The sequence below is a fragment of the Quercus suber genome, unplaced genomic scaffold (genome assembly GCF_002906115.3).
Source record: "Quercus suber isolate HL8 unplaced genomic scaffold, Cork oak 2.0 scaffold_503, whole genome shotgun sequence".
Taxonomy (NCBI): Eukaryota; Viridiplantae; Streptophyta; class Magnoliopsida; order Fagales; family Fagaceae; genus Quercus; species Quercus suber.
In genome coordinates, this window is record NW_027069952.1 from 203,263 (window position 1) to 223,718 (window position 20,456).

The window sequence follows — 20,456 nt, forward strand, 5'->3', positions numbered from 1 at the left end:
TTTAAATATATATAATTATTTTAATGTTTTCAAAATTTAGTCTATAAAAATAAGAGTTGGCCCTCCCAAATATTTGAATTAGTCCAATGATGCTCTTAAAAAAAATAATTGGTCTAATAGTAATAAAGATATAACTTTATTTTTCACAATTTTATTTTTTATTGTAAAATGTGCTCTTATATCTGTTAAATATTTGATAAAGTTTGGCATCAAACATGTTTGAATCTATCTTTTTAACCCGTCATGTGGTAATTAACAAGTCATTGACTCATTAAAAAAATCTTGTCATTAAAACTATACATAAAATGTGTCTTTAGTTGCCAGTTTGGAGACTAATTTATTCCTAGTTTCAAATATGTTTGGAGACTAATTTATTCCTCCAAGTTTTGGATTATTCATATTTTTGAAAATTTCATTAATTTAATTAAAAGATTTTTTACTTACTTTAGTATAAAATTTGATAATTTGTATTTAAAATGAAATTTTCTAAGAATTTCACTATGAAAATGGAAAAAATGAATTTTATTTTATGAAAGATCACCATTAAACATAATTTTGATTGAAAATACTAAGCTCTATTTTTATTTTTATTTTTTTGCTAAGTGTGTTTATATATATATATAACTTATCAAATAAAAAAGTGTGCATATATATGTGTGTATATATAATAAAAAAACGTGTGCCGCAACTTGGCCCCTCTAAACAAAAATTCCTAGCTCCGCTCCTGGAGATATATTAGCCTAATAACATAGGCTCAAGCTCAATCCTTCTATATGTGCAAGCTAAGTATCTTACTTGTACTAAAAGTCTATTAGTTTAAGATTTAGCCTATTATATATATCCATGTTAGAAAGTAGGTTGTTTCAATCAACCAAGTTTGAACCTAAATAGCTAGAATCTTACTTTTTAGTTATATTCTGTCACAGTCCTTCGCATGGTTCCTTATGTCAACAAAAATTACCCACTACAATTATGATCATGTAGATTAAGTTAGTTATTTGTGTTATGTTCTAAAAAAACAGAAAAACATAGTTTGATTTACTAGTATCTTTCTCTAATTGAAAATATCTTGATTGTTCAAAAAACAAGATAAAAACCAATATTTATGATTATATTAGTATTATCCATGAAAAAATCATTATGAAAACAAAAATTATGGCAAAATAATTAATAAACTAAAAAAAAAAAAAAAAAACTTTCGGTAATAAAATGTAAACCAAAAAAGTACTTTGAAAGTTTTGAAACTTTGGCAATAGAGTATAAGACTCAAGTATAGAAGTTCTTAACATTTTTTCCACATAACCTTACTTAACTTAAAGAAAGTAAATCTCTTTTTCCATTTTTCTTCCCTCTTGTCAATTTTTAGGTTGAGACCAAGAGGGGCCACGACCCCATCTTTGAGAGGGAGAGAGACATTTATATATAACGTTGATTTATTAATACCATTATTTATGGCCTGTTTGGATGTTTAAAAAAGGAGGGGGAGTAGAGTAAAGGGAGGGAGAGTAATCTAATTACCTTGTTTGGAAGTTTTTTAAGGAAGGAGGGGGAGGGGTTTGGAGGGGTTTCAACTCCCTCTAGCCCCCCATTTTTAATTCCCCAAAATTGGAGAGATTTGGAGGGAGAGTAGAGTACATAAACTATTAACCAAGTAAATTACCTAATTTACCCTTATTATATTAACAAAATTACACAAGGGGAATAACTAATTACTCTCTTCCCCCTTACTAATTTTAAAAACATCCAAACAAAATGGAGGGGAATCATTTTCCTCTACTCTCCTCCCCACTACTCCCTTCCAAGGAAGTCGATACCGTACCGGTACCGGCCGGTATGTACCGTACCGGTTGCATACCGGTATCGAAACATTAACGTTTCGTACCGGTTTAAATACCGGCCGTACCGGCCATACCGGCCAATTTCGGGCAATACCGGCCGGTACGCCCAGTACCGGCTGGTACAGAAATTTTTTTTTTTTTTTTTTTAAGTTTTGTAATTTTTGAATTTTTGTTAGAGTAGAATGATAACTTATTTGCATTAACTTATTAGTATTATTTGTTTTCTTAGTATGCAATGGTAACTTTTAAGCTTTCTATTTTTTATATTGTGTGATTTTTTTTTTCTTTTAATTGATACTAAAGTCTAAAATTATGAATAATTAGTTTTGAATTGTGGAAATGTTTTATGGTAAATTTTTATATTTATTATAATATATATACACACACATACATATATATTTTTATTTAAAAATATAAAAAATAGTGGTAAAACCGAAACAGTACACCGGTATTGACCGGTATCCGAAATATACCGTACCGCTGGGCAAACCGGTACAGCCTCTGGTACGGTATTGACTCCCTTGCTCCCTTCCCCTCTACTCTCCTCCCTCTCTAAACTTCTAAACAAGCCATTAAAGAAAAATGCTGGTTGACCCGTCCCATATATAAGTGGAACTAGACATCACAATCCATATAAAAGACTTTGCAACGTTAGTGTGTGTATATATATAGTTTCTCTCAAATGTATATATTGTCTTGCGCTGAACATGTTGGATTGATGGACATTGCAACTAGAGCAGTTGTTGAGTTGTGAGCATTCAAAGATAGATTATAGCTAGCTTTAACTACGGGATTACAATTTAGATATTGAATTGGATGTTGAAGTTGAATTTATTTGATCAGGAATTCCATATCAACTAGTAAGTAGAATGATAACTTATTTGCATTAACTTATTAGTATTATTTGTTTTCTTAGTATGCAATGGTAACTTTTAAGCTTTCTATTTTTTATATTGTGTGATTTTTTTTTTCTTTTAATTGATACTAAAGTCTAAAATTATGAATAATTAGTTTTGAATTGTGGAAATGTTTTATGGTAAATTTTTATATTTATTATAATATATATACACACACATACATATATATTTTTATTTAAAAATATAAAAAATAGTGGTAAAACCGAAACAGTACACCGGTATTGACCGGTATCCGAAATATACCGTACCGCTGGGCAAACCGGTACAGCCTCTGGTACGGTATTGACTCCCTTGCTCCCTTCCCCTCTACTCTCCTCCCTCTCTAAACTTCTAAACAAGCCATTAAAGAAAAATGCTGGTTGACCCGTCCCATATATAAGTGGAACTAGACATCACAATCCATATAAAAGACTTTGCAACGTTAGTGTGTGTATATATATAGTTTCTCTCAAATGTATATATTGTCTTGCGCTGAACATGTTGGATTGATGGACATTGCAACTAGAGCAGTTGTTGAGTTGTGAGCATTCAAAGATAGATTATAGCTAGCTTTAACTACGGGATTACAATTTAGATATTGAATTGGATGTTGAAGTTGAATTTATTTGATCAGGAATTCCATATCAACTAGTAATGACACTTTGAATCTAATTATTTTGATTGTCAGATTGTTGATCAATCAATTCTACCATTGTCAATTTCACCATTCCTTCCGAGAATATAATCAATGTGGGAATGTTCTAAGCAAGATATGAGATACCATCAACTTAATATATTTTTTAATTGGCCTCTCAATGATATTTTAGACTAGTATGCTACAATTTTATGTTTCTCGTTGATTAATTGGACAAAATATAAATAAAAAAAATGCTGGTCCCTCATTTTTTATTTCTAAATTAAGAGTAGTCTCTGAATTGAATCATTACTAGTTGTTTGCCACGCCAAATATAAAAATATATTTGAAAAATTCAAAGGATATATTCTACATTTTCTATAGATAATGCTGAATGCTCCTATGACCTAGCACATGCCTTCGTCCACAAATAAAATAAAATAAATAAATAATAGAGCCCATCCGTGCAACTAAAATCTGCAATCAGCAGAGGCACAACTTTCCCTCACAACAAGGGAGCAGACTGCCACTAGGCCCACTACACCTGCAAAAAGTTACGAATTTTTTGGACCAACAAAATTTGAATAAATCACATACTGCATTGCATTCCACGTTTCCACCACAGTTGTTTTGATCCGGAAAAAATTTTAGATTATTCTTCTATCTTAGGCTGGTTTAGAATCCACTTATTTTTATTGAAGGTTTAAATAACGTATAAATTATTATGAACGTTTAAACCTCTAAATTATAAATTATCAATTCAAGTTTTATATCAAACAATGTATATGCGAAAAATGGTTATAAGATTATACCAGAATTGATAAATAATCTAAACAAAAAAAAAAAAAAACACATCCACAGCAGAAATTAAATGCAAAGATTAAAAGAAAAGAGATATAAATACAAGGACAACACAACGATGTGTTATTAAAGAGGAAACCGAAACTTTCAGCGTAAAACCTCTTCGCCGCCCTCCAAGCAGTCAACAATCCACTAAAGAATAAAGTTGGGATACATGAACAGCAGAAGACCCTCCAAGCCTAATCTATCCAGTGTACCTAAGCTCTCTAAGCTTCTTGCTCCAACGAAGTTGCGCCGAATCTTTGTCTTTTATAGCTTACCGGATTCCGCTATAATCCATAGCATCAACTAATAACCATTGGTCCCTTCCTAACTGCTTCCCAAAAGCACCAAATAGCCTTCTCACAAATGTGGGTATGGTGAGAAAATGATTTGGGTAAGAATTTCTCAATGATGTAACAATGGAGAGAATGAGAGTGGAGAAATTTGAAGAGTCTCTATATAAAGATTATGGATGAATCAATCTTGTTTTTCTCTAGGATTTTTCTCTCAAAATTCTTTCTGAAAACTCTCTACATTTCGTGAGTATAAAGGGTATTTAGACTAGGGTGAGAGTGGAATGCGAAGAGTCAAGTTTTTCAAAACAGGCCTGGCCGGCGACTTAGCCTTGCGACTTAATTGAGTCACGAGTTCAAGTCGCGAGCTAACGACCTGGCCAGCCCGGAACTTTTGTCCTGTAGTGCAACAGCTGGCATGACGCTTCAGCTTCTTCGCATGCTTGGCACGTGAACATCTTCTAGCGACTTGCAAGCTGCGAGCTACTCGCGAGATTCAGCCACGAGTCCCTACATCACTACACAATCTTGAACATTTCTTCACACTCTCTCACACACTACCCTTACATGAATCCCACCTAAATACAGGGTTACTGATTGCTAAATTACAAGTAAATTTAGCACGGAATAAAGCCAATACAATGGTTGATTAAATTCAACCTTACATTTGTATTGTTATTTTTTATGGTAAAAGACGATGTGAATCCACTTATTTTGCTGAATTAAAATTTTTTGCTAAAAGTATTGTAAATAAAAGTAAAACTTAGCTGAAATAATATAATGAGACCCATAAATAGTACTAAAAAGTGCAATTGGACCATGAATAGTAACAAAAATAAACTAAATAGTAAAATAAGTTGACCTTTTAAACTGGAGTCAAACGCACACTTAATCAAAAAGAAAGCCGCATTTCATTTTACCCAGTCATAATTAACAGTTACAGTTTACTTGCATTCCCATGCACAACCTCATCTTGGATCAAAGCTGGATTTACCACAAACTATTAAATTATCCTTCTTCTTTTCCACTGTAAGTGTGTGTTTACAAGCCTCTTTGAATACCGATTAATTCATAAATAAATGTAATTCTATATATATAATTGGATATTTATAGAGAAAAAAAAATCAGTTAGAGTGACACCAAGATATAGATTAGAAGATTTAAACATCATGGATCACTTGAGATTTTGAAAAATAAAGAAAAAGAGAACCTTTTTCTTATAGAGCTTTCATAGGAGCTTCCAACTCTTTTTGAAAATAGATAATTTGACATGTACAACTTACATTTCAAATTTTTTTGAAAATAGATTATTTGAAAAAAAAAAAAAAAAACGAGTTGAACTTTAAAAAAGTTGAAAATCTTGAAAAAGAAAAAAAGAGTGGATTCAAACGGATCAGATTCCTTCATCTACTAACTACTATTACAACTTTTGATTGTGAATAGTTTTTTTATCACTTATACATAGATTCACTATTTTTTTCCCATCATACATAAATCAACTCATCATAATTATGACAAAAATTGTGTTTTTACCTACTTTTTTCTTGTTATTTTTTTGGACTTAAAAATACACAAAACCTAGTAACACAAAAAAATTGAGCAACTTTTGCTAATTATGTATGTGACCGACTATTAATAATAGATTCATGTAAAAATGACAAACAACCCACTACAATCCATTACCCGGAAAAAATTGTGATTTTTTTTTTCAAATGTAATTCTAGAATTACAGATAACTCTTTAAAAGAAGGAAAGGAATGTTAAAGCAGTAACTTTTCTTTTCTTGGTAATGGTGCAGTCTCCAATAATGCAAATGTAGCAATTTTGTAGTTTTTGGTAACTCATGATGGCCCACAAATGACACAACATACACCTGCCTAGCTTAACTCACAATGCCCGACATAAACATCATGGAAAGAAGAGTTCTTATAATCTTTCTTGCTGTCCTGTCTGTACAACAGGTCTCATTTTGTGGTGTGTGTATATTTATATACACTACAAAATCACATATCATCTTTCTTTCTTTCTTTCTCTTTCAAATTACCAATCCATCATGACCTCCTCAACTCACAAGCATCAACCCCATCAATTACCAAACATGTACGGCGCCACCGCAGCCCCGCCGCCTACGCCATCGGCGCAGCCTAACATTCCCGTGTCCACGTCAGACGCCGCCGACGCACTCTCCATTCTCCTCCACCGCCTCCCCTCCCCCACTCTCACTCTCCCCACGCGCCGCTCACCACCCGCCACGTGTCCTCTCACTTTATCTCTGAATAACAACAGTACTACGGCTCCTGCTACTCTACTCGATGACCTGCTCTCCGCCTCGTCCCAACTCGGTTTCTTCCAACTCACCGATCATTCCCTCCCTTCCCAACTCGCTCGCTCGGCCGAGTCTGACTCGCTCGCGCTCTTTGACCTTCCTAGGGACAAGAAAGAATCGTCGTTTCCCAAGAACTGGCCTTTCGGCTACGAAGCTGACGACGAGGACGACGACGAAGAACGCGGCGAGTCGTTCAGGTTGGACTCGTCGTGTTCGACTGAGTCAGCCGAGTTATCTTCATTGGACTCGTTGCGCGAGTTCACTATTGCTATGGAGAAGCTCGGGGTGAGGATCGTTGAACTGCTTTGTAGTGCAGTTGGGTTTGAGAATCCTATAAAGGAGGATCCGACTCGGTTTTGTTCACTTATGTGGATTACTGAAGGTGTACCCGGTAATAAACCGGCGTTATCGGGTGGGTTTTACCCGTATATTGTGGGTCTACAGTATCAAATCAGGTGCCAGAAGTATTCACTGTTGGCGGACTCGGGTTGGGTTTCTGTATCGCCCCAAGTGGACTCGGTTATGGTAACGCTTGGTGACATTGCTCATGTGAGTTTTTTTTTTTAATTTTTGTTTTACTTGGAAATAGCTTTGCACATTTACCCTATTAAACTACAAGAAGTCCATAACACAATTTTTGCGAGTTAAGCTTATCTTTCATGGAAAAAAATTGTATTGAGTAATGACAATTACTATATAAATTGTAAATTTTTACAATAAATGATTCGATTTAGATGTGATAAATAATAAATAAATAAGTGAATATATTGTATTTTTTAATGATGGTTTTTCTCAAAAGTAGTGTCCGATTAAGAAATAACATACATACAACATTCAGGTATAAACCTTAACTCAATTTATGTTATTTGCAACCATGATTCTATTGGATGATTTGGGATAATAAACATAATGAATATGCATGCATAGATTAGCGTTCCCAACATACTTTAAGGATGATTTGAATGATGAACCTGAAATAATGTTTTTACGAACCTTTAATATGCTGAATCTTGTTTTCCTATTATCATTATGTCATGTTTGGAATAATTTAGCATGCTCATGTGTTAGCACGAAATAGCAAACTTAAGTACATTTTATTAAGTATTACACCTTAGATTTTTCAATTAAGTTCAATAATGCAAACCAATGAATCACATCCAATTAATCATATTATTGAATTAATTTTCCTTGAAAAATTATAACACTCGTTGAATTTGATTAGAACCTGGGATATAGTTGTGCCTACAATATTCCAAAGATATTTATTTAGGTATTGGATAATTACGTGTTTTTTTTTATTTGTGGATCATATTGTTTTCTCCTCTAATGAAATTCTAGTTAGCAAGTTCAAATATTTCAGAAAGTCTTCAAAAGTAGTTGTTTGTAACTTTGTAAATAGATTGTGTTGCATTGCACCTTAGAAGTTAGAACTTTGAACCATCTTAAGCTTTCTAACCAAGTCAAATTTGTTGGATTTTCTCCCAATTGGAATGAATGCATCATAGGTGTGGAGCAATGGCAAGTTAAAGAAAGTGAGAGGGAGACCAGTGGCACATTTGGGAGATACCAACAACACTCGCTGCATATCCATGTCTTTGTTGGTCACTCTTCCTGCAGACAGTACAATTTCTCCTCTCCTACACAAGCTAGTTGGTAGCAATGATGATGAAATCGAAAAAGACGAAGAACAAAGTGATGGTAGCTCGGGCGAGCGGGAAGAGAGATTGTTTAACTCCTTTTCTTTCGAGGACTATGCATGGAGAGTTTATCATGAACGCATCCTCTTCAAAGACCCACTTGATAGATATCGTATTTAGAAGTCTGAACTAGTTGTCACCTTTTGTGTTTTAGCATTCCCTGTCAGCTGTTTTCTAATGATGTTAGAGTGCTAGTACTACACATTATGCTTTCAGTTTTCTATTATGTTTATTAAAGAGATGTCATACAATGAAAGTCATCATGTTATGAATTCAATTTCAACTACCTTTTCTCTCTCTCTCTCTCCCCCACCCCCAAAAAAAAAAAAATCAATTTGATTGATGAGAAAATACAATGAAAGTTGATCATTCTTTTTTTTTTTTTCTTCCAGATTTTGAATTTGTTTTAACATTCAGTCTTGGTTGTTCCATACTGCTTAGTGAATTTAATGCAGATGTCCTCCCATCCATGTACAGTTTTTGAATCTTTAATTAAAAGTAAGAAACATTTGTAACTTCTAATTAACTTAACTAGTAAAATTTCTGATGGTTGAATAAGAAATTTAGGGTTCAATTCTCACTTATACTAGTATCTTAGTCTGATGACAACAAACTATCATCGGACACTTTAAAACTCTCAAAAAAAAAAAAAAAAGTAAGAAACATTTGAGCCATGAAAATTGAAACCTTCGTCAACCCAAAAAGGTTGAAGGGCTCTCACATACATTTTTAGATGGGCCATAAGGCAGCTCATGCCATCATATTTTTTTAAGTGGCATCTTCAAAATTTGGGTGGCACTTGGGCCTTAGGAAGTAACTGTCTCTCCTTTCCAATTGTTCCATTTTGTCAAGCCCGTCCTTTAGTTTCTTCCCAGTATCTGACAATATCGGCTTTGTTCCTCGCCCCCTAGTCTTTTGGGCCTTCCATCAGGGACCCTCATGCTTGTTCAAAGTCTTTGCCTTGTAAATGTGTTGGCATAAGGCATTCGTTTCTAGATTATGACTAGAGTATTTAGGAGCTCCTTGAGCTTAGTCACGGGCTTGGTTGCAATCTCTTCAGCCATGGATGGAGTGGACGCGTTGGATTCTTAGTATGCAGATCTTAGTTTGGAGGAGGCGGATTGGGAGACAGCTCTTGAAATGGGCTCTGTGGATGGGGAGGGGGGGTGTGTTGTATAATGGAAAAATGGGTTGGAGTATTAGAGCAATTGTATTAGTCTGTGCAAAATTTTTTGTCTATTTTAGCATAAGAACCCACTTTTTCTATTTTACATAGCTACTTATCCAAAACGCATACATTAGTTTGTCTATTCTACCATCTATTTTATTTAAATAATCATTTTCCTCACTTTTTTTTTTTTTAATTATTTATCTTAGCTCCCTTTTAACCAATCTGAAAACTCGCTCTCTCCATTCTTGAAGACACCGCTGCCTCCATGGATGAAAACTCGCCTCTCCCTCTCCCTTCTTTGTTGAAATCACCTCTCACTCTCTCCCTCATGGTCAGACGTCTTTCCCTCTACTTAAACCCTTAAGCCACCACAAGCATCCTTCTCTGCCACAAGCACAGAGATTCGTCCTAATTGACTCAAAAACTCCGATCTCCTCTACAAGCACCGAGACTTGTTCCAATTGACTTCCAAGCACTAACCCACAACCACAAGTTCGCAATAATGCTCTCTCTGTCTCTGTTCTTGTGTCTGTGTGTGAGTGTGTTTGATTTTTGATTGATTTTATGGTCAGATTGTTATGTATTGTAATGTTGTGGTGGTGGTGGTTGGCAGTGCTGGGTTGCATTGATCAGTTGTAGAGATTATGGGTTGAAGAGAGAGAGTCAAGGGAAGAGAAAGAATGTGAGGGGAGAGAAAAAATATTAAAATAATATATAAAAAGCTACAGTAACCATACAGATATGCATGGTTACTGTAGCATTTATGAATATATACAAAGTTATGAAAGCACTAATATGGGTGTTTTTTGGGGGTAAAATGTGTAAAACTAACATCTTTTTCTATTTTGGAATGACTAATGTGGTTGCTCTTATAGTGGGAAAGTGTTTGGGCTTGTGTTCGATTCAAGACTTCAAGGACTATGCTCAAATTAGAACCTTGGAATGATCCTTGACATGTTGGACATGAGCTTCCAGGAGTTTGACTGTCTTCAAGATACCAACATATCTAAAAGATTACATCTATTGATTGATATTATTTTATTTCTTTGTTACTCCTATTTGACTTGGATTGAGTAGAAAGTATGAGGTGGAAGTAGAGCAGATAGGAGACTAATGGCTTCGCATTGTTTGAATGTTTTAAAAAATTAGTGAGGGAAGGAAATAGATATCCTTCTACCTTTTATTTAATAAATTAAGTGGGGGAAAGAAATGAGAGAGGATTGATCATATAAATCGATAATTATGAACCTCATTTGTTAATTTTAAAGAAATAGATATAAATTGACATCATAAAAGCAAATGTGGGGCCTGATAATCTGACAACCTCGGCCCATCTTATATCCGGCCCAAGGCCCATGCCGAGGATCAAGGAATGTCCGAGAAGGAACACAGGTAGCCCAAGCTGCCAGGAAACATCGCCGAGGACGATGTCGTCCTCGGCCAGACGAGACCGTTGGGAGAGGAAGTAATCAGCCACCAGGAACAGCCTTCCTAAGCACCCAAAGAAAAAGGGCAAGTGCAACATGTCAGCCAAGGAAGCATAGTGGAGGAGTAAGTCTAGGACGAACTGTCACATTTATATTAAATGCCTACAACTAACATTCTGGCCACATTAATGGGGAGATGACCCCTGAACAGCGCTGTCTTGGTTGCCGCAACCCACAGGAAGGATGGAAAGGCGGCTGATGGGACAAGCACTAGAATAGCGGCCTGGTTGATCAACAAATGTAGGGCTAGGATTAGTTAAGGGGGGATATATAATGTAAAGAATCCCTCTAGATGGGAGGAGGAAGAAAAAGGAAAAAGAATACGGTAGCAACCGGGATTCTCCCAGAAATCATTGTAACCAATCACGAAGGAAGTAACAAGAACCGCAAGCTCCTAAGAGAAGAGTCGAGGAGCATCATTGCGTATTTTAACCCACGTTCATGTCATTCAATCCACACGCAACCAGGCTTGGCCGTTGCATCCCTCGCTAGGGCCTAGTTCTTGAACCTGCTATCTACAAATTCATTGTAATGGGCCAACCGGACTTGAGTCCACTCTCTCAACAGTAGAAGTACTCAAATTCGGTCTCTACAGCAAAATTAACAATTTTTTTTTTCTTTTTAAAGATAAGTGGAACCCCTCCCCTTCCATTTTTCTCCAATTCCCCTTTTAAAAAAACATCAAATAAGTTTTATTAATTCATTCCCCTCTCTTTCCTCTACCCTCATCCTTTCCCTCTATCCAAACTTTTTTTTTTCTATGAAACAGAAGTAATTGCATTGCAAATAGAAAAGATAGGGTAACTAATGGCAAATCACCACCACAAATAACTCACATCATCCTAATCAGAATCCAATTGCAAAAGTTGTAAAATATATATATATATATATATATATAGATCCCAATACAAATTTAAATAACCAACTGATATTTGTAGTCCTAACAGAATGCCTCATTACTATCAAAACTGTCATAGCAAGGAAGGACAGTGTCACTTTGCTCAAGACACTGTATACAAAGTTATATCTTAGATGATGCCAATCTTGTTTGCCACGTCCAAGGCATCATAGTCTGGTGTCAACCTAACATACGCCTTCTTAGTTCCATCGGGCCTGATCAAAGTGTTCACTCTAGGCTAATAAAGAAATCGAAGAACTAACTCTTGCACATAAAATTGTTCAATTTGGGGTTGTTTCACAAAAGTGGAATGCAATGAGGGCTAAACTCTTGTTGTCCAATGCAGAGAGAGGGGAATATAAAGCCAGAATCCTTAATGATAAGTAAAAATTAATGAAATTTAATGAAAGGTATTGAGTAAAAATTATATTTCTTTTTTGAAGCTCTCTCTCTCTCTCTCTCTCCAGGCTTTTTCCGTTGTTGCCTTAACTTGGAAAAAAAGCGACGTTCCAACCAATAATCTAACTCACAACAAAAGAAGGCGAAGCCAGCAAGTACGCAAACAAAGATGTTGGTGTACTCACTACAGAAAGAGAAAGGTTTTCCACAGTCTTTACTTTTCTCCGACGTAAAGTTACTGGTTATAAGTTATAACTTATTTCAGGTTTGTTTTGGGTCTCAAACAAATCATTTTTGCTAATTAGGAGCCTCAATGATGCATAAACAGCGGTTGGGGTAGTTGTTGGGACAGAGATATGTCACATGGGTCTGATTAAAGAGTAAAAAGATGGTTTGGCCATTTAATATTTATGATAAAACAATTAACTTTTTTGTTTTTTTGGGTAGAAAATAAAACAATTAACTTAGCACCATATAGAACATTGACATACAAAAAAATAATAGGTGGGTTTGACAAAACTGATTTGTACTTCTTCTCAAAAACAAAAAGATAAGACTTGTACTATAATCAACCTTCTGGATGGGGCCTACCTAGTGATAAAAACAAGAAGAAAAACTTACATTTTGATCGCCCACAATATATTAATCTTTTCAACTCAGGAATAAAATAAATTAATAAAGGCGAAGAGAGTAAGGCTTACGATCTCAAGTTTGCTTCGGTTAAGTTTTTTGCTAGGCAGATGGTGTGATATCAGAAAAAATTAATTTTCTATGCACACGTGATACGAATTTTATTCATTTTGTTTCAACGGTAATATTTTATGAAAATAAATTATTCTAAAAAAATAATTAAAATTTTTTTTTTAAATGTTTGATAGTAACCTTAAAATGATTAAAAAATATATATATATATATTGACTCTTTTTATTTAGCTTAGTGTGAGCCGTGAGATAAAGTTTTTTTTTTTTCTTTGATCAATTTTTTTCTTTTAGGAAGACGCAAAAAATTATCTTCGTATAAAGTTTTTTTATTGAAACAAACGAAACATAGACTAATAAAGAAATCAAAGAAAAAAAAAAGTGTGTTAGTCAAGATTTTAAGGTCCAAATCCCATTCTCACTGTAACCAGTTGTATACATTCAATTTCATAGAATCTATTTTTATTGCAAATAAAGTAATCATAATCCAATAATTCCTAGTTATAATCAATTTAATTATAGTGCAAATAAATTAATAATAGGGTAAATTTATGGTTAGCATAGCCTAATCTACTTGTTGGACTTTTTGGGCTTTGGCTATAAACGTAAACTATAAGATCATAATGATTCTAAAAAAAAGAAAAGGAAAAAGAAAAAGAGAAGAAGATCGAATCATTATTAATTTTATGTACTTATGATTTCCCTTTCTGTCACTTTTAAGTGCCAACATATATTATAATATATTAGCAAAGTTTTATGTTCCAATTTCAATTATAAGATAGTGGAAATATATACATCTCTTGTTTGAACTCAAACAAGATAAAATAGATGCTTATTTTGGGGAGGAAAAAAAAGATTTAACTAATTCGATATTTCTCTACATTACTTGATATTCCTCTGCTTTTAATCTGCTAAACTCTTGTTGTCCAATGTAGAGAGAGGGGAATATAAAGTCAGAATCCTTAATGGTAAGTAAAAATTAATGAAATTTAATGAAAGGTATTGAGTAAAAATTATATTTCTTTTTTGAAGCTAAAATAGATGCTTGCTTACCTTTTTCTCAAAAAAAAAAAAAAGATAAAATAGATGCTTATTTTGGGGAGGAAAAAAAAGATTTAACTTATTCGATATTTCTCTACATTACTTGATATTTCTCTGCATTTAATCTTTACTTAGCATCCCTTTGAGAACAGTTTATTTAGCTGAAACTGAAAAATTTTTGCCGAAAGTATAGAAAATAAGTTAAAAAATAAACTAAATAGTACAGTGAAACTCATAAATAATATCAAAAAGTGCAGTGGAACCCATAAATAAATGCTTATTTTGGGGAAAAAAAAAGATTTAACTAATTCGATTATATGGTCACAGTTACCTGATATTTCTTTGCATTTAATTTTTACTTAACATTCATTTGGGACAGCTTATTTATCTGAAACTGAAAAGCTTTTGCTAAAAGTGTAGAAAATAAGTTAAAAAAAAATAAGCTGAATAGTAACTCATGAATAGTATCAAAAAATGCAGAGATAGCTATTAATAGTAACAAAAATAAACTAAAAGTATAGATAGTTGAATTTTTCAGCTCATCCCAAACGATGCTTAATGATAGATTTTGGTTTGGTTGACACTTACAATTGTTTTCTATATCTTATCTACATGTTAACCTGGTGGTGGTTCTGTCTCATGGGATTCTAAATATTTTTTAGGTTTTTCTTTCCTAGGAATCTATTGAGCTACCCCACACGATAACTAATTAGTATGAAATGTATCTGCAAACTTATGTCATAAGGTTTGTTTTGCAGATATGCGTCAATTTGAACAATAAAGTCTCAATGAAATGAAATTAGGTATAAGTACCAGTCAGAAGATTATAAAAGAAAATCATTTCACAAATTTATTTTATTTAAAATTTTTAATGACGTGGAAGCATAAAATTGATTCATTTTAAATTTTAAATAAAATATAATTTTTTTCTCCAAAGAAAAAAAAGTATTTCGTGTTTCGATCACTCCATATAAAAGAAAAAAAAAAAACTTGATACATAAATTCATAAAAAGAGAAAACAAGAAAGGTATCTGTGTTTTTTATTTGGTTTTTCCCTTTTGGTAAACGAAAGAAAGGTATCTGCTAACACATCTGGATCCCATATATGATGATGATGATTCATTCACATACCATAAGGTATTAAAGGGAAACTCTCAAATGAGTTTGACTGTTTCTCTCCATAGACATCTGCTCTGCAGAAATCTCAAAATCCATCACTGTTTGATCTTCCACTTCCAGTTTCATAGATAGTTACACACTGTCTACCATTGGAGCCATAACACCGACATGCCCTTCATCTGACTGAGATTGGGACCAACTTCCAAAAGCTTGGAACTCACTCTTCTCTCTCTCTCTCTCTCTCTCTCCAAGTTGATGAAAGTAGTTAGTAAAGGATTATAAGAAAAATAACAGAGAAAGACAACTCGCCATCCACCTAAAGCCAAACCAGTTTCTTCAAGACAAAACCATCTCACCAAACGGTCCAAACCCCAATTAAAGAAAGCAAGCTTAGTACAACTACTGTAAGTTTTCTCTTTGTCTCCTACGTTTGATTATTTTTATTTCTTTCTTTCTCTATATTTCCATCTATCTCTCTCTCTCTCTCTCTCTATTCATCTCTCAGTCTCTCACCAATCTCTCTCTCTCTCCCTCTTTTCTCTTTCTTAAATTCTTTCTTTCTTTCTTTCACTCATGCAGCCATCAAGAAGGAAAGGATTCTCATCGGAAATGGGAGCAATGAAAGGCCGAAAAAACAACAACCTTTCAATATTCGTGGTGGTTTTTTCGGTATTCCTTTTTGGGGTCTTCATGTACAATGAAGATGTGAAGTCTATCGCCGAGTTTCCATTCTCAAGGTCCAAAGCACAAGAAATCCAAGAAGAATCATTATCCACACCAATTATTACCAAGACCAACCCTCTTCAAGAAACTAGCGAAAAGGACGTTGAGAATAAGAATAATGTAGTTTCGGTTACGGTTAAATCAAGAACTCAATTGGAAGCAGAATCCCATGTAGAAAATTCCGAGGAAAAACAAGAAAAGGAAGAGGAACCAAAGGTCGAATTGCCGGTTGAGGAAGAAGATGATGAAGACGTTGAATTGCCACCAGAAGACTGTGATTTGTTCACAGGGAACTGGGTTTTTGATAACGAGACACACCCTTTGTATAAAGAAGATGAGTGTGAGTTTTTGACAGCGCAAGTGACTTGCTTGAGGAATGGGAGAAAGGATTCTTTGTACCAGAATTGGAAGTGGCAGCCCAGAGATTGTTCTTTGCCAAAGTAAGAATTTGATTTTTTTTTTTTTTTTCCATTTTAGTTGTTTGATGTTCTTTCTTGTTTTGGCATATAAATTCATATATTCATTTATATGTTAGTACTTATATGGTTTTTGTATGTATGTTTGTTCAAAGATTCAAAGCAAGGTTGTTGCTTGAGAAGCTTAGAAATAAGAGGCTTATGTTTGTTGGAGACTCATTGAATAGGAATCAGTGGGAGTCCATGGTTTGTTTGGTTCAATCTGTTGTTCCTCCAGGCAGGAAGAGCTTGAACAAAACTGGCTCTCTTTCTGTTTTCAGAATTGAGGTACCTTCTCTCTCTCTCTCTCTCTCTCTCTCTCTCAAGATAGGGAACATGTTTAGTCATTTTCTTCTTTACCTTCTCTAATCTTTATCAAACAAAATTTATTGACTGACTTTTACTCTATCTTTAGAGTTCCTATCTATTTATTTCAAAATAAATTGATAAAATTTTAGAAATTTTGTTGTAAAATTATTCTAATGAATATTAGAGGATCCTAATTCAGCCAAAATTTTAGAGCTACAACTTGATTATTATTACTTCTGATATATAATGGAGCATAGATGCACCTTCGTCCTTAGAGAAAACCCTTTTATTCCTTTTGTCTATACTATATAGTTGATAAATATTATTTTTTGTTTCCTAATTGACGTAAGACTTACTTTATGCATGGGCCACCTTGTTGGTTTAGCCATGTCAACAGTACACTATGGCATTTTCAAATTATTATGAGGTTAGGAAAAATACGCTATGGCATTTTCAAATCATTATGAGGTTAGGAGGGGGGTCTCATTCTCATTATTCAAGTGGGAGAAAATATGAAAATGAGTTGGGACTTTGCTTTAGAATTTCGCTATGAATAATTAGTACCAACTCAATTTTATGTGCATTTTGTAGGATTATAATGCTACGGTGGAGTTTTATTGGGCCCCGTTTATAGTTGAGTCAAATTCAGATGATCCAAATATGCACAGCATATTGAATCGTATTATCATGCCTGAATCAATCAAGAAGCATGGAAAAAATTGGAAGAGTGTAGACTACCTCATCTTTAACACCTACATTTGGTGGATGAACACTTTCAGCATGAAAGTTCTGTAAGTACTTAATTTACTAGTTGCTTTCTCTTCTTCTACCTGATGTATTTTAAATAAAATCATGAGGTTGATTTCTTTTATTTGTGACTTGATGTAATAGACGAGGATCGTTCGATAAAGGGGATACTGAGTACGAGGAGATCTCACGGCCAATAGCATACGCGAGAGTTTTAAAGACATGGTCTAAGTGGGTGAATCGTAATATAAATCCTAAACGAACCACTGTCTTCTTTAGCAGCATGTCTCCTCTACATATCAAGTAATATTCTAGTCTTTTAATATTTCCTAATGAACTTGTTTTTATAGAACTTGCATAATGTTTACAATTAAATTAAATAATTTGTTATGGTCATACCATGTAGATATAAAAATTAATTGTTTATTAGAATTTTCAAATTTGCTACTATCATACCATGTAGATGATACTTTTCCATTCAGAATTTTCAAATTCATGTAGATGATACTTTTCCATTTAGAATTTTCAAATTCAAAGCACACATATAACCCATATGTAATAATTCTGGGCCTGGAAGATTTGTGAAGAATTTGAAGCAAAGCTAAGCTTGTTTTACCTTTTCTAATTTTCTTATTAGGTGATCTTTGGTAGTTTTATACTGTGGGCCCTTGACCTCTAGTCATGATTTTGACCTAGGTGTTCTCTACCCTTTAGCCTTTACAATTATACATTAAGAAATCATGAATACCTTGTAGATGTATAAAACTAATTAGAACCCATATGGATTAATTCTAGGGCTAGTAGACGTAGAGAAATTGATTTTTTTTTTTGAGATAGAATCGAAGTAAAGCTCAGTTGCTTTGTCTTTTCTATTTATACAATTAGGTGTTTGTCATTAATTATACCATACCATTAGGTGAGCCTCTGTGGTTGATACTGTGGACCCTTGACCTCTAGGCATGATGTGACATAGGTGTTCATTTAATTTTTGGTTGGCTAACCACTATATTCCTTAACAACCACATTATGTTTGTTTTCAAAGAAAAAAAAACAATCACATTATGTTTGAAATTGTGTCTTTGGGACCTCCATTATATTCCTTAACAATGTGTATGCAATTGTTATAGGAGTGAGGACTGGAACAACCCAGATGGTATTAAGTGTGCTAAGGAAACCGCCCCAATTCTAAACATTTCCACCCCATTGGAAGTAGGCACAGACCGAAGGCTTTTTGTTATTGCAAGCAATGTGACAAAATCAATGAAAGTTCCTGTTCACTTCATAGACATCACTACTCTCTCTGAGTTACGGAAAGATGCACATACCTCAGTCTACACCATCCGTCAAGGCAAAATGCTGACACCGGAACAAAAGGCTGATCCGGCCACCTATGCCGATTGTATCCATTGGTGTCTTCCCGGGTTGCCCGACACGTGGAATGAGTTCCTCTACACGCGTATCATAGCAAAATCTTGACAAGTGGAAGTTCACAATTGTTACCAATTTCATTCGTGATTTGTTAGTGTCACTTTTTTCTTTCTTTCTTGGAGGGGGGGTGGTATGCTTTACCACCTCAGTTATTTGTTTCTCTTTTAACTTCATGTAATTTTGCTTTAATTTCCTCCTTTAGCTTTTCCTTATAGCTTCGATTCTAGGTTGAACCGTTGAAATTTTTTGGGTTCTGCCTATTTGAGGGAGGTGAGACTTAAGCATGCCAAATTTCTGTCAAGTAGGCAAAACTTGCCTAAGCCAAAAAAAAAAAAAAAAAAAAAAAATAACTTCATGTAATTTTGCTTTAATTTCCTCCTTTAGCTTTTCCTTATAGCTTCGATTCTAGGTTGAACCGTTGAAATTTTTTGGGTTCTGCCTATTTGAGGGAGGTGAGACTTAAGCATGCCAAATTTCTGTCAAGTAGGCAAAACTTGCCTAAGCCAAAAAAAAAAAAAAAAAAAGGAGGCAGAGATACATTTATCGGAATTGTCAATGGATACTTTGAAAAGAGAATAAAATAACTATAAATTGTATGTAAAACACAATTGCTTTTCATTGGCAAATGACCTTGTGCTTTTTAAGTGCTTATCAGTTGTTTTTAATTTTTCTCCAAGATTATAGCCTTCCTTCTCCTCTATAAGTAAGCATGAAACTAGTAAAAATATTTATTGAATTATTAAGAGGGCGTTTGGTTCACTATAATGTTATATTACACCGTAATATTACATTATTATAATCTTATATTAATATAATCTTAATACAAGAATAGAACATTACAATGTTTAGGAAGGTAATACGATTAAGGTGATATGATATTTTTTGTAATTTTAAATTTTGATAATGTTAAAAAAAATAAAAAATAAACCAAAAATCTTAATGTCACATCATCATAATATACATCACATTAAGGGCACATCACAGCAAACCAAACTCCTAAGAGTGTGTTGAGCTGCAAGGAGAGGAGAGGAGAATAAAGGGCACTAGGAATTGAGAGGATTTAATGAGTCTAGTTTGAATTTGTTTGAATTTTTTTTTAGTGGGAAGGGAGTAGAGTTTGGGATAATTTGGAGGGAGATAAAAAAAAATTAATTATCAATTTTGTCATTACAATATCAATTTTATATTTACAAATCGATCCCATATGATACACACAGCGTTTTGAAACATATGGTAAGAAATAATATTATGTCCCATATATGATACTTTTTTATATAATATAATATTAGGGAATAGAATTCAATTATATCAATGTAAAGCTGAAAGTGCCGAACCAAATTAACTCACACTAGCATGATATTGTTACAAACTAACTCGAGGAATTCCATCCAGAACCACATGAAATTTGCCACCCCCTATCTTGTAGCATGATCGTGCTTTCAACCACCCAATTT

General features: G+C 33.9%; 2 protein-coding genes across 3 annotated transcripts; both read left to right on the forward strand.

Annotated features, from left to right (window-relative positions):
* The first annotated feature begins 6,406 nt into the window (after positions 1-6,406).
* Positions 6,407-8,813, forward strand: LOC112015551 (probable 1-aminocyclopropane-1-carboxylate oxidase). The gene is made up of 2 exons (XM_024047956.2): positions 6,407-7,379; positions 8,336-8,813. Exons 1-2 carry the CDS (start codon positions 6,558-6,560, stop codon positions 8,645-8,647), a joined length of 1,134 nt encoding a protein of 377 aa, XP_023903724.1. The 5' UTR covers positions 6,407-6,557; the 3' UTR covers positions 8,648-8,813.
* A 6,449-nt stretch (positions 8,814-15,262) lies between these two features.
* On the forward strand, positions 15,263-19,216 carry LOC112015558 (xylan O-acetyltransferase 1). Of its 2 annotated transcripts, XM_024047969.2 has the most exons (6): positions 15,263-15,744; positions 15,920-16,503; positions 16,635-16,806; positions 17,419-17,618; positions 17,719-17,877; positions 18,702-19,216. In XM_024047969.2, the coding sequence occupies exons 2-6, from the start codon at positions 15,950-15,952 to the stop codon at positions 19,048-19,050; spliced, it is 1,434 nt and encodes a 477-aa protein (XP_023903737.2). In that variant the 5' UTR covers positions 15,263-15,744; positions 15,920-15,949; the 3' UTR covers positions 19,051-19,216. The 2 variants fall into 2 exon arrangements, with proteins under 2 accessions (XP_023903737.2, XP_023903736.2); XM_024047968.2 differs by lacking the exon at positions 15,263-15,744 and having other exon boundaries at positions 15,770-16,503.
* The last annotated feature ends 1,240 nt before the right edge of the window (positions 19,217-20,456 follow it).

Excerpts from the sequence above, each read along its gene's own strand:
- LOC112015551 (XM_024047956.2), top strand. The coding sequence starts at position 6,558 with ATGACCTCCTCAACTCACAAGCATCAACCCCATCAATTACCAAACATG. Across the intron at positions 7,380-8,335 it reads CGCTTGGTGACATTGCTCAT|GTGTGGAGCAATGGCAAGTT; the intron begins GTGAGTTTTTTT and ends AATGCATCATAG.
- LOC112015558 (XM_024047968.2), top strand. The coding sequence starts at position 15,914 with ATGCAGCCATCAAGAAGGAAAGGATTCTCATCGGAAATGGGAGCAATG. Across the intron at positions 16,807-17,418 it reads TTTCTGTTTTCAGAATTGAG|GATTATAATGCTACGGTGGA; the intron begins GTACCTTCTCTC and ends TGCATTTTGTAG. Across the intron at positions 17,878-18,701 it reads ATGTCTCCTCTACATATCAA|GAGTGAGGACTGGAACAACC; the intron begins GTAATATTCTAG and ends CAATTGTTATAG.